This window comes from Mustela lutreola, chromosome 14 (genome assembly GCF_030435805.1).
Source record: "Mustela lutreola isolate mMusLut2 chromosome 14, mMusLut2.pri, whole genome shotgun sequence".
NCBI classification, from domain to species: domain Eukaryota; kingdom Metazoa; phylum Chordata; class Mammalia; order Carnivora; family Mustelidae; genus Mustela; species Mustela lutreola.
Window position 1 is genome coordinate 12,603,183 of NC_081303.1, and position 14,313 is coordinate 12,617,495.

Here is a 14,313-nt window from a genome sequence, read left to right on the forward strand (position 1 = left end):
GAGAGAGGAAGGAAGGAAGGAGAAAGAAAAAGGAATGGCTCTATTAATAATTTTGTGGCAGGCGTGGTCCCACACATTGTAGAACATTGAGCAGTGCCCCGGCTTCTGCCCACTAGATCCAAGTAGGGCCCTCCCCACAACCATTACAGTTTCTGTCTCCAAGACTGCCGAATGTCCGCCGGCGGGGGGCCCTAGTTCAGGATGAATAGCTTAGATGGATGAAGGAGATGGGGAATAAAATAGCATCCTGGCTCTCGTAAACATCAGACACATGTTCTCTCCTCCGCCTGCTGGGGCCCAGGAAGCACAGACACAGACACCCTCCACTGAGAGATCAACAAATGCATGAGACATGAATACAGGAAAACGAAAGCATTCTTTTATTTAGTGAGAAACAGGTGGTAAAGGACAGCCAGCTGAAACACTCTTAAATAGAATAAAAAGGAAGAATATAGACATCACAGTGATGAATTTCACAAAAGGGGACACATTTCCACTGCAGACCAGTGGGACACTTACAAGCGAGAGGTTCACAGTATTAGTGGCCGGTTTGTATCCAATTAGGTTTTGTAAGCTCAAGAACATGTAAAACCTTACAACGAGGCACGACAACTGTCAGAACACCACTCAGTCATTTAAAACTTCTCACTAAGTGCTACGCCTGGCTACTTTTTTTTTCCCTAACATTATTTCCCCCCAACCTTTAGAATGTCATATTTCATGTTCCAGTAGTAATCACACACAGGATTAAAAGCCCAACCCACCAAGAAAATGTCATTCTTTCTATAAAGAAAGAAAAATTAAAGGTGTGTACATTTTGTACAATTGTTGCAGAAGAACAACCAAAGTAATTCTAAAATATCTTGCTCACTATACAAAAAGGCATGGCTCATGGAACCGAGTATGTAAAGCTACAGCAGTTGAATATCAATCTTTAAAAGGTAGGCAAAGCTACATACTATACACAGCTCTGGGGCTCTCTCTGGGCTAGCGCATGCCCAGAATCTGTCTGCTTTTCAGCTGGTAATTTTTTTCAATATCTGACAAGGCTTGGGCGCGGAGCTGAGCAGCATGAAGCCTTTTCTTCAGGTCTTTGCACTTGGATTTGGAGGTGAGCAGACTCTCAGAATTCTCACTCCTCATGACGTTCTCTTTACTTTCGCCACTGAAATGAACTTTCTTCTTAATTATCGAGGAAGGAAGATCGAAAAGTTCTTTAGAAAGGAAAGAGAAAGGGTTTTAAGTTCAACTCCTCTGTACTTATCAGACTTCTCAAAAACATTTATTCTCTCCATTTACATTGGAAATCTGGGGACCTGTGTTATTTTCTCTGGGATAGGAGGTTGGGGGCGTGATGCTGGCACAAATCAATCCATTTTTTAGCCCACAGCATTGAAAAACTTGATCCTGGAATGTGCCAAGGAACAGAGTCTCTTAACAGCCAACTCTTCTTTCAAGGTTAAGTGCATTGGGGATTACAGGCCACAATGTAAAACCTCTGGAAATCGATGTGATTTATCTCTCTTCTTGAAAACAAGTGCTATTCTACTTAGAATACATAACTTTCACAAAAGTAAGGAAGCACGTTGTTTTTTTTGGTTGTTTGGGTTTTGTTTTGTTTTTACAGAGAACATGTATAGTTTTGCTTAAATATTCAAGAACACTTATTTCAAGGCAGCTTAATTGAGCAGAAACTTATTTCAAAAAGAACCTAAGCAAATTCAGCTTGGAAAGGTAATTCAAGTTAATGGTGTAGTGAAAACTGTGAATTGTGTTTTCTATATGAAGAAAAATGTACTTGAAGTGGCTACATTATTAGCTACTGACTGAACTATCTGGGGGTTGGGGACTCGCAGTTTTGAATTCCAGAAACTTTCTATTTTTCCTTTGTGTCCTTTTAAAGGAACTATGTTCAAATATTTACTGAGCTCACTGTATGGGCCATTGTGGAGCAAACAAAGGTCCCATTCTCGTAGGAGGAGGCAGACCATAAACAAGTAAACAAGCACACAGGGGGAATAGTTGAGGTGATGTGGGCGGGGCAGGGGCACCGAGAGAGGGAGACAGAAGGGCTGGATGGTGTTTACAGGGATGAAGGGGACTTGTGAGCAGACCTGATGCGAGGAGGAAGTGAGGATCCATGTGGCTCTCTGAGGAGACACTCTAGGCCCAAGAAATGGAAAGGTTTGGGGTCCACCTGGTGTTGGGGGACGTGGGGGGGTGGGGAGGGGCGCAAGGGAGGGGGCAGGCTGTGGAGAGAAGCCCTGCCCTCCAGTTGTCCTGCCCATTCCATACATCATGCCTGTTCCAGCTGCAAAGCAAACTTGATGGCTTTCAGACCTTAACTCTACTGCTTCAAAGATGTCCACCTTTATTATAACAAATCTCTGTCTTCATAAACCATCAACTTGTAGATCTAACGAATAGGGTAGTTTTAGAAGAAATAAGTGTTTAGCAAAAGAATTTGTATTTCACTAAGTGAAAATGAGTTACCATTTCACTAAATAGACTAAGAGCATTTACAGAGATGCTGCTGCTCACTGGGATGTTGATATATTATACTTTCCTCTGATCGGAATTTTATAGCTTGAAGGCAGAGAGAGGATCTTTCTAACCGTCCTGAGTGCACAAGGGCACCCACTTGTCCCTGCTTTGTTTATGACTGATGTGCTCAGTGCTCTCGGTGCTCTCTACCATCAAGTAGCTCCTAGACCGGGGTGGGGGTGGTGTTGATTCCTACAGCTCATTTCAAGTGTTTGCCATGACTTGCATTGAGGTAGGTGGGTAAAAAAATATATATATTTATATATTGAGAGAAATATACATATTTCTATATTTATATATACAATTTATATATTCATAATATTTTATTTATTTTTTTAAGATTTTATTTATTTATTTGACAGAGAGAAAGAGCACAAGTAACAGAGAGGTAGGCAGAGAGGAAGGAAGCAGGCTCCCTGCGGAGCAGAGAGCCCGATGTGGGGCTCGATCCCAGGACCCTGGGATCATGACCGGAGCCAAAGGCAGCCGCTTAACCGACTGAGCCACCCAGGCGCCCCTTCATAATATTTTAAATATTATTTATATATTTATAATTTATAATAAATTTATAATACATGTTTTTAATTTATATATTATATATAAATATATATATAGTTATATATATTTATATTTCTATATCCTATATTGAAACACATCATCCTGCTCTAGCTCTTCCCAGACTTTGTCCAAAGACTCTCAGGGCAAGACAGAAATAAGCTCTTTCCCCAGAGGAGCAGACCCGGCAGGACCTTCAAGAATTCTGGACAACAGGTTTGATGCGTGAAACTTACCTGGATAAAAATGTCTCCTACCTCTACCACAGTGATCATAATTTCAGCCTACATTGTCTTTGTGGGTGGCATTAAGGGAAAAACTGGAATAAATATTCTAAAACTACTGAAATGGTAGGTAGTAATATTGAGAAAAAAGAAGGTATTTCAAAAGAGATGAAGCCCAAGTTTTAAATAATTCTTGTTTCATTCACTTCCATCATGTATCTCTATCATGTCATTATGACCATCAGATTAACTTAAGCAGTTTTTTTGGTCTGTTCCATACACAAAATGCTGTCACTCTCACTGAAGTAACCAGATTCTCTCTCAGTTTACTGCAGATGGAAGGGATAGCCTTCTCCAGTGCTGCCCTCCAGGGTAGTAGAAAGCCATAAGAGAAATCTGCCTGTTTCACTGGAAAATTCACTCGATTTTTAAAACCAACAAAAACACTCTATAAAAAAATTTATGTCATAAAGAAATTTAGAGAAAAGAGGTTTAACACTGTGCTTTTCCTATCAACTTAAAGACTAGATTAAGGTGGAGGTAGGGTTTCTGTGGAGTGGAGAAGGCCCGTCAGAGCTGGTCCACGGGGGGGGGGGGGGGGGGTCTCACAGAGCGGAGCGAAGGCACAAGGCCTGACTGTCGCCAACGACGCCGAGGAATGGGAGAAACCCAAGCAGCGCATGGTGAAATCAACCAACCATTCTGACAATCACACGCTTCAACGTGAAGGGGTCTTTGCAAAGATCCAAAAGTGATGGCCTAGTCTACAGTCGGTTTATCACACCTGTTAAGCCATAACTTCTGTAAAGGAGGTGGCACATGTGACCTGCTCACACGGCGGGAGTTAAATGCTGGGATTTCTGCTTGAAAATGGGGGAGAAATGTAGAGTTTTGATAATATAGAGTTTGGGGTAGAAAGGTAGAGTTTTGATGATATACTCATTTTTTAAAATGCCCTAACTTTTAAAACCAAGTCTCAAAAACTGAACACGTAGTTTGACGAAGTAAATAAAACTGAAGACGAAATCATGACGACTCATCGCCTCAAGTCTGTGAACCCATGAAGTAAATCACTGCCATCACCAAATCATTTTTTTCCATCGAAATGCATATATTCAATTAAGTCCGTGTTAAAACGGGAGACTTGGTCAGTTAAAAGGGCTATCAAAGCCCCAGGGCGGCGACGCGGGTGCCCTTCCTGTGTCTGTGGGGGCTGCTCCTGCTGGCGGAGCCGATTCTCATACCTGGACCGCTCGCCAGACGCAGGAACTTCTGCTCCTTCAGCAGACTGTAGTTCTTCAGCAGACTCTCTGCCCGCGCCAGCTTGTCCTCTGCCAGTCTCTCCCGAACACAGAGCTCCCGTTCCTTCTCTTTAAAAAGGCAAGGGAGCCAGAGCCATGTTAGCCGGAGGCGGCGGGCAGAAGGCCGCTCCCACCCGGTCACCGCCCCGCCTCACGTCTCCTCACAACCAGCGCGCCTCAGGGGCACCGTGGAAGTTTTCTGACCAGAAACCCCGTCAGCCTGCTGTGCTGGGTTCTGATCCAGCACCTCAGCGTGTGCGGTGCTGCCGCAGGCTTTCGCAGAAGGACCGGTTTGGGCACAGATACGAAGTTGGCCTCCGCCTTTGGTCAGGTTGTGCGAGAGGAACTCATTTTGGGAAAATAAGCAACTAAAATCATCTCTGCTCTCCACTGAGAATGGGCAACGGTCTACTTTCCGGGCATTACCTGACCTCATGGGACAAACCCTCCTTCTCCTTCTGGGAGAAGAAAAAAACAAAAGCCACAACTAATGAGGAGGTACTTCTTTAGATCAGTGACATTTTTTAATCCACGGCCCAGAATTCAGGAAGTTTGGATTTCAGTTGCTGTAGAAACTACAGAACCCTGGGGAAATTTTAATAAAGATTTGTTTGTTTGACAAATTCTACTGACAGAAGCCTCAGGCAAAGGTTTCTGGGTAAGCACAGGTTATACTTCCACAGAAAGCATATCTCACGGCACGCTACGGCCGTCGTCAGCAGGTAAAAACTGAGATGACTGTGTTGGATGCTAAGTTCATTTGAACAGAAATGTGTCTAGAGTTGGCATCGGCCACGCAGCTGCAGAAGCCAAGTCAGCTGAGCCACGAGGGTGGCCTGACGGGAAAAAGCTGATGTGAGGCCCCCAGGCTGCTGCTACCCCGCACCGTACTGAGGGGAGTAGACAGACTTTCAACGTCAAATACTCGCTAGCACCTGATCAGTTAATCCCCCTCAGGGAGTCTGAGGGCCTCGAACACCGTGTGCTCGGCTCAGTTACCTGAACACATCGAGGCCCTCCGCGTGCCAGAATTTTACATCCAACTGTGCTGGCTCAGACAGATCAGAAAGTGGAAGTGATGGCTTTTATTACGGAAGCGGCAAATGCACAAACGCTCCTTTATAATGGGAAAAAATGTAGGGTATAAAGATGCGGAGAAGGGAAAGTGTGATGGCCCCTGCGGGAGGGTGGTCAGGGTCACAGTGACCGCCAGTCGGAGCGACCGAGCTCAGAGAAAGGCTCAGCATGCAGGTGCCGGCACTCCTCGTGTACTGTCTCACGAGACATGGTTCTGGTTCTCAGGTATTTACAGGAATGTTCTAGAACATACGCGTGTCAAATACTCCATTCAAGCAGATTGAACACACCAGGGAACCCCATGGAGCTCTCCCGAGCTTGGCCCCGTGCGGACTTACGCTCCAGCCTCTCCTCTCGGGCTTGGAGGGCCCGCTCGCGCTCCTGCAGCTGAAGCTCCTTCAGTCTGAGCTCTCCCAAGACCGGGCTGGAGTCCTGGCGCTTCTCTGGCTCTAATCGGCGCCCTCTTCTCTCGAGATTTCTTCTTTGCTCTTCTGCAACCAGATCTGCTATCAGAGGATTCTCAAGAATTTCTTCAACAGAAGGTCGGTGGTAATCCTGGGGGGGGAAATGTCCAGTGCTACAGTCGAGATTTTATGACATGATACTCATCCTAAAAGAGCAGGTACATGGAAAACTGCGTACATTTCCGAGACGAAAAGAAAGACTCCTTCATGGATGAGTCTTAAACACCTGGACAGATGGAGTTCACTGGGGGCTTTATTAACCCATGCAGTTCTGGGTCCACAAAGTAATGCAGATGTGAGCTTACCTTTGTTCCCACTTAGCCTTTCTAACCAAAGTTCAGTCCCTGAGCTGGTGCTTGGTGCATGTCCAGATCCGCTCTAGGGCACATCCCGCCTTGCATCCCCAATACTGCTCTCTCCCTGAACTTCGCTCTCCCTGAACTTCAGTCCTGTTAGGTGGTCATCATCCTGCTTTGTAATTCCACAGCATTGAAATCCACTCTTACATCAGCCTGACCCTAGGACACCTCCCTTCGCATCCCATGGCCAGATTTTTTCCACCAAATCTCTTTATTTCCCCTTGAATCTTTCTAGCCAGGCCTCCCCCGCCCCACCTCTGATCTCTGATCTGGAGAGAGGGACCAGGTAATGAAGTCTTCATTTGCGGCCCCTTCCCTCGCCACCTGCCACAGTGAGGTAGACAAGGGAACTGAGGATTTGGAGCTTTTCTGCAGTCTTGCTTTGCTACCAACCATCTGCTAGTAGGGCAGAGACAGAGGGAGGAGACAAAAGAGAGCACAGAAGGTAGGCCAGCCAGGAGGCACAATTTGCCAAATTTACATGTTTTCACTTGGGTTAACAGAATAGATTTAGCTAAAGAAATACAGCTAATGCCGCTTCAGTCTCAGTGCTCCGAGAGAGAAAATATGCTACTCCACAACGTAATCGAGAGACAGACAATATAATCTTATGGTCTTTACCTTCAAATTTAACATCCTCGTAATAATGTCATTCAATTCATCAGAGTAACGATAGGGAATTCGCCTGAATTTGCCTTCTCTAATCTTGCCAGCTAGTTCTTTCTGGTTGAAAGCTGTAAATGGAGGCCTGGGGGAAAAATGTTTTTAATGTAAAAATGAAAATACGGAATAGGAACCAAATCGAGAGCACAGTTTTAGCTCGTTTGTGTTTATGTTTCTTCTGGGACTGTCTGCCACAGCTAAATTGCCCAACCTTGGCATTAGACATTTAGGGTGATAGAGTATTTGTTGAGGGGCCTGTCTTATGCATCCGATGACTATGTTTTGCAACATCGCCGGCCTCTATTCATGAGATGCCAGTAGCTATTCCTAGCTGTGACATCCAAATAGGTCTCCGGACATTGTCATATGTCCCCTGGACGGCAAAATTGTTTCCCGCTCCCTAGCTGAGAACCACTGCTCTACAGAATAGTTTAGAAGGAAAAAAAGGAAAAGAATGGGAGCTCTTTCTTGTTCTCCAGTTCCCCAGACCTCTCCCCTAGATTTGTTTTATTTCTTCCATAGGCCAGACCTATGTGTTTTCCCCTTGAGCTAAGCATCAGTCTGGCAAGGGACACATCAAGTCAGGTTAAAAGTGTGAACGAGCCTCAGGGATCACACTATTAATTTGTATATAATTTTTAACCAGACCATCTATCTTTTTGTGAAAAATTATTCTATTTTTTTATTAACATATAATGTAATATTTGTTTCAGGAGTACAAGGTCTGTGCTGTCCATCTACCTTAATTTTAACCCAAGGTATGAGTCTTTTGGACTGGAATACACATGGATGCGCAAAAAGCTGAATGTAGTGAAAGGTGACAAGCCTCTGTGACTATGAACTTCACACCAGAAATCTGTCTTCATCATACTTACATTAACGCACACAATTCATACAGCAAACAACCTAGTGACCAGATATCCGATTTCTCATTGTAGGACATGCGACTCATTTGTTCCTAAAGGGGAAGGAGAGGGTAAAACTGTAGGAGGTAAAAATTTGTTTTAAAACTTACAAAATGACCTGAGATAAAAATGGAATCTCTAAGTTTGATTATATTGACTTGGAGAAAAAAAAAAAAAAAAGAAAGAAAAAATTTTATATTATATTTTATATCTGTAACAAAAATATTAAATAAAAAGACCCATTCAGTTTATGTCTGAACCTGTATCATAATAAAAAGAGATGGTACTTTGCATTTTATCTTCAAATGTATAATGGAAAAAAAATAACGATTTTATCCCAATAGAATAGGATAATAGGATAAGATATATATAGGATCTTATCCTATATAATTCATTCACTTATTTTTCATTCACAAATGTTATTGTGTTATGATAGACCAAGGGCTGATAATTCAAACCTCTACCCTGAAGGCATTCATAATCTAGAAACTCATTTTAAAAGAACCAGAGAAAATTTCAGAATAACCAATACATATATCTGGTCATTTAAATGACAGAAGTATAAATGGCTAATTGAATTATCCATTTATGTATTTTCCCTTCAGTCCACAGTATAAATCACAGTATCAACTAATATTCTCATTTTCTAGTTTAATCATTTGCCTGTCTCCCACACATACAGTAATAGTCTACCATAGTTCTTCTTCTCAACACAGGGCACAGAATCAAGTACCAAAACGTTCAAGAAGCATCTTGGTGTTTTAAACTCCCAGCAGCTGAATCTGATACCACCGCCTGACAATCAATGCCTTATGGAGGGCTGAACTGATCTAATTATAAGGGCAGGAGGGAAAAGGAACAAAAGAATCACAAGGTTTCAAGTTTTCTAAGAACCCCTCCTAGATGATTTTCTTTTATGTTAAAACCTTTCTATTTGGAATCTGATCCACTGAGAAAATGACAGGGTTCTGGCAATGTCTAATCGTAGTCAAAAACAAAATTGTTAATTTACAAAGTTTTATATATAGTCAACTTGGTGAAAATAACTCAAAAAGATCTGGAAAATCATGGAAATGTTTGTGAACTGTTAAAAAAAAGAAAAAGAAGAAGAAATCCCCATCCTGATCTGCTCAGATTTCATATACAACACATTGGTGATAGCATTTGACTGCTTCAAGCTTTTCAAGAGCCATCAGGTAATAACTCCAGAGTCATAAACAGTTCATATCCTTTGACCTTTCAATTTCATTGAGAGCCACATGCCAAGGAAATAACCAAAAAGGAAGAAAGAACAATTCACAAAAAGGTATGCAGGGCAGAGCTCTTTAGAAGGATAAGGAATTTTGGAAACAAAATATCCAGCAACAGAGGGTGGGTGGGACTAGGTGGGTGGGCTGCAGCTCCTGCCCAAGAAGGCATTAAAAAAAGCACAAGTACAAGAAGTGAACACTGTAAAAACATGTATCTGAACTGAGCCCTGAATCTGCATGCCCAAGAACCATCTAGAGAGTGTGTTAAAAGGCAGAGTCCAAAGTGAAAAGTGGAAGGGGTTGGGGGAAACAGAATCAAAGTCCAGTGCAAGAACTGGATTTGGGTTTGGGGGCCAGGACTCTACATTTTAAACAAACCCTCCAAATAAGTCCAAGCTGGTGTACAGGACCCAAGGCACTTTAGGAAATGTTGCTCTTGAGGCCAGAGACAAAACCCATTTCATCTTCGTAATCCCAGCACTTGGCACATAGCAGTCATTCAATAAAAGCGTCTCTTTAGGGGCGTCTGGGTGGCTCTGTCAGGTAAGCATCTGACTCTTGGTTTCAGCTCAGGTCATGATCTCAGGGTCCTGGGACTGAACCCCGAGTTGAGGTCTATACTCAGCTGGGAACATGCTTGAGATTCTCTCCCTCTCTCTCTGCCCTTCCCTCCACTCAGGCGCTCACATGCTCTCAAATAAATAAATAAATCTTAAAAAAAAAAAAAAGCTTCACTTTAATTGCTCATCAGAAGAATTTAACAGTCTGATGATCCATTTGCAAAAATGTAAATTTTCTTCCTGTAAAATGAACAACATGATTATTCCTTGGCTATTGTGTATTACTAAGCAAAGAAATAAACAAAACTTCAATTTCCCTGCATTTGAATGCTTAGCATTAGGATGTTTAAAAAGTATCTAAATTCTGAAGTACTTACAGGAGACATATAATAGGGTGTGCCAACAAATGTTTTTGCAAAACTCGTATCATGGTTTAATATTCTAGCTAGCCCAAAGTCGCCAAGCTTAACGTTTTGCTTGCCATCCAAGAAAACGTTGGCTGGTTTCAGATCCCGATGCAGCACGGTATGACCACCATCGCTCCGTCTGTGGCATTCTTTTAGGGCCAGAGTCAACTGAGTCATCACTCGAAGAACAAACTCTTCCTCTAAGTATTGTCTGAAACCAAAGCAGTTATACAGCTTTGTGTTACCATATATACACACACACACACACACACACACACACACACACACATATATGTATATATACATATTCTACACACATGTATTATATTAATATATTATTAATTATTAATATCTTATTAATATACATTAGTATATTATATATGTATACTATATATATAAAGATTAATTTAGCACATATATATATATATATATATATATATATATAAAACTTTGGAACAAAACCGTTAAAAAGATGGGATTATGTGAAGTATCTAGTTTTCGAAGTGTACAAATAGGGAAATAAACTTTTATTATATGAGATAGGGATGTTCATTCACCAGGGATTTTCTAAAGTACTGTGGACCCACCAAACAAACAAATATAAGAACAGTCTTTTACATTACTAAGTACTCCATCCCCAGTCCTACAACAGGATGCTTAACAAAAATGAAACTTGGCCCATTCTCAGCTTAAGTATAAAAAAGATTAATTTACCTTTCCTTTGTTCCCTTTGTAATTACACTGGCCAGGTCCCCTCCTTCACAATATTCCATTACAATGTACAGTGTTGTGTTGGTTCGGTCAATAATTCGATCATAGTAACGGACGATGTTTGGATGTTTCAGTTCGCGGAGTAAATTCACTTCAGAAACAAGCATCTGTTTCTCAGCTTCTGTCATGGAGCCATAGTCAAGTTCTTTCCAAACTAATATCTGAAGTAAGAATTTCCAAGGTATGAGTGAACTCTTTATTCTCAGAGACAAAGAATGAGCATTCTAAAATTTAAAATTTTTTGAAGTCACTTCTCTATTAAATAGCTCACACGATCATTATCATCTAATTTATTTATTTCAATGAACTTTAGAACCCCTGCGTTTATTTCCGTAACTTTACCCTAAATTCCAATCAATAAATTGTGCAGCGGGAGAGAGCGGGACGTAGCACTTTAGGCCTCCCCCAACCCCTTACCCTAACTAAGTTGCTTTGTGGCAGGTTGGCGGAAGGTACTTTGGTCAAAGCTGGAGCAGGGGCAAAGTCCATCTTTCCAACCAAACTTTTGCAGAGTGAGAGACCTTAGTAAAGATCTCTCCGTCAGCAGTTCCCTCTCCATTGTTTCCTCCTGTATAAGATCTACCTACACATACTGGGAAATTAAGAATCCAAAAATCCGAAGAATGGTTATTTTAAATGAGTTCTGACTGCAAGACAAAATCTCCAGGTTCTGCTGATCCTGCCTCTTTCCCATGTCCAAGAGGATACTCTACTCTGAAAGAGCTCAAGACTCAGCTACCTGTCACTAATGGGAGGCCCTTAGCAAGTCAAGGCGGGAAAAAGGAAGAAAGGGGAAGAGAAAAGGAAGAAAACAAAAACAGAGAGATCTTAACAGATGCAGTCTCCCAGCCCTTGCGCGACCCAGGGCAGACACAGACCTGGAAGAGATAAGCTCTTCCCGGCAACCCGCCGAGGAGACCCACAGCCCCAGGCGTCCCGCTCTTCCGCCATCCCAGGGGCCGAGGGCGCTCGCCGCAGGCGGGCGAAACCGCTGCAGGGGCGGAGACACGGAGGTGGCCCGCGCTCACCTTGCCGTCGCTCTTCCTCCGGATCTTCTGGCAGCGGCCATAGGAGCCCGTGCCGATGGTGTACAACACCTCGTAGTCCTCCGCCCGAGTGGGCATGGCCGGGCCCTCCGCAGACCTCCTGCAGGTCGTTCCGCCGGCTCGGAGCAGTCTCCGAGCCACACTACCTACCTGGCCGCACCAGTCTCCAGCCCGGTTTAACCGACGCGGGTCCTGGCCTGGCAGCCTATTGGCCCGCGGTGAGCTGGCTTCGCCTCTCTGATTGGTTAAAAGAACACAACATCCTAGGCATCCTGGGAAAGGCGCATCGCTAGGCAACCGCGTCGGCGTCGCTGTCGGCGTCGGCTCCCCCTCAGCCCCGCGCCCGCTTCGAGAGAAAGGGGCGGAGCTAAACCGAAAAGAGGCTGGGATAGAAAGCGGGTGTAGGCGGATCTCCGCAAGTCTGTCCCTCCCGCTGAGGTCGCCAAGGTAATCGAAGTCCGGGGACCTCTCCTTGGACTTCTTTGCACACTGCCGCCACCGGCCACCTTCTGACCTTTGCACTCTGACCCCTTACACTAAGCACTCTCTTCTGCACACGCCCTCCTCCTGGGTTCCTGAACCCCGAGCCTGGGCGGGGTCACACTGCAGACTGGGAGCTCAGGGCTCAGATGCAGAGTACAGAAGCTCTGCTGAAGATAGGTGAACGATTCAGACTGTGGTCGGGGACTGTGCCAAGCACTTTACACGTGTTGTCTCGTTTATTCCTCAGCACAGACCTATAATGCGGGAATTAGTGTTCTTTCCCATGAGGAAATGGAAGCACAGAAAGGTTAGATTATTTGTTTTCGGTCCAACAGCCAGGAAGAGAAGAAATCGATTTGAAAACAGTAGATGCTCATAGAAATGATTTAAAGCTTACGCACGACTTTAGGGTGTAGTCATCATAGAGAGACTGTATTTTTGAACACTAAATGTAGAGTCCTGTTTCACATGCACAGGATGTATGCAAAACCTCAGTGTAGAATATGGAAGTCCTTGATATTTTGGAATACGCGGGAAAATATGGTGGCTCTAGGACAGAAACAGGTTTACCTTTAAGACTCCTACAAAAAATTTTTATTAGAAAAGACTACTACATAAGTTATTTGGGGTGCCAAACACATAATTAATTGGCAATATGTCATAAGCTATAGCTTCTTCCCGGTGCCTCGCTCACCTAGGCAGATCAAAGAGTCCTGTTTTTACCAGGATGGGGGGCCAGGCCTCGAAGGAGAAATAGTCCATTACCAGAAGACTAATAATTTGACAGTGCATAAGTAGGTCAATTTTCTTTAAATATCTGTTCAACATGGAGTTGAAAGGAACTTGATTTTCTATTAATAAGAATTACAAACCAGTTTCTGTTTAAAATAAAGAATTTCTTACATGCACTGAATACAGCATAATTGGAATTACCAGCCAGAAGCATTATTAAAATAACATTCAAGGACACTGTCTTACCTCAAGGGAATAGGACCAATTTAGGTTTCAAAAGTTATGTAAAGAGCCACAAGTGTCTGAGCTAATTGAAACTGTATTTTTTTATTTTAGTACTTCTTAAAGATTGATGTGCATGGGGCTCTTTGACTGGTCTGCCCCAAATCCAGCCCTGCACCTTCTCTCTGGCCACTCTTCTGCTCTCAGGCTTTGCTCCAGTTCTCCAAACCTGGCACACTTTCTCAGCTCCTACTACCACCATCACCTTTGTACCTGTTTTTCCGCTTGCCTGGAATACTGTCCACCCAACTCCCTTAACCACTCATTCACCCCCCAAGTCTGTCTAGAGGATACAACTTGTCTTTTGATACTCAATACCAACTTACTTTCCTATACCCTAGGAAACCCTTATAGCTTGCTAAAACAAGCTATTTTTTCCATTTACAGTGTTCACAGACCCCCTTGTACATAAATCAATATTTCCCTTGTTATTTATTATTATTTGTTTACATGGGTCTGGCAGTAGCTTAGCTCCAAGCTCCTGGCAGCCATTATAAGTCCTGTAAGAGGGGGCATGCAATTAATTTTTGTTAAATGAAAGTATGAGAGAGTAGTTTATTAATAATCATGCAAGGATCTGGAGTGAGCCCTGAAGTACACATGTTTCAAATGTCCCAACCCCGTGGCAGAAAATATCGGGGGACGGCCATCCCAGGAGTATGGAGAGTGGCATCTAGACACATACGTTCA

General features: G+C 43.2%; 1 protein-coding gene and 1 long non-coding RNA gene across 4 annotated transcripts in view; one reads left to right on the forward strand and one right to left on the reverse strand.

Moving 5' to 3' along the window:
• Positions 1–357: 357 nt before the first annotated feature.
• The window catches only part of NEK2 (NIMA related kinase 2), a 42,227-nt gene continuing 28,271 nt past the window's right edge, over positions 358–14,313 (reverse strand). Inside the window, exons 3-10 of one of the 3 annotated variants that reach the window (XM_059146090.1) lie at positions 12,109–12,493; positions 11,024–11,241; positions 10,280–10,520; positions 8,063–8,145; positions 7,146–7,272; positions 6,040–6,256; positions 4,568–4,693; positions 358–1,214 (exon numbers count right to left, since the gene is read on the reverse strand). In XM_059146090.1, coding sequence (XP_059002073.1) covers positions 988–1,214; positions 4,568–4,693; positions 6,040–6,256; positions 7,146–7,272; positions 8,063–8,145; positions 10,280–10,520; positions 11,024–11,241; positions 12,109–12,204 — 1,335 coding nt within the window. In that variant the 5' untranslated portion in view covers positions 12,205–12,493 and the 3' untranslated portion in view covers positions 358–987. Of the gene's footprint in view, positions 1,215–4,567; positions 4,694–6,039; positions 6,257–7,145; positions 7,273–8,062; positions 8,146–10,279; positions 10,521–11,023; positions 11,242–12,108; positions 14,286–14,313 lie in introns of those variants that run through there. The other 2 variants (XM_059146087.1, XM_059146089.1) reach the window with 2 other exon arrangements.
• Positions 5,263–8,301, forward strand: LOC131814793 (uncharacterized). Its single transcript, XR_009347461.1, has 3 exons — positions 5,263–5,346; positions 5,927–6,243; positions 7,901–8,301. It is a non-coding gene; the product is annotated as an uncharacterized LOC131814793 (long non-coding RNA).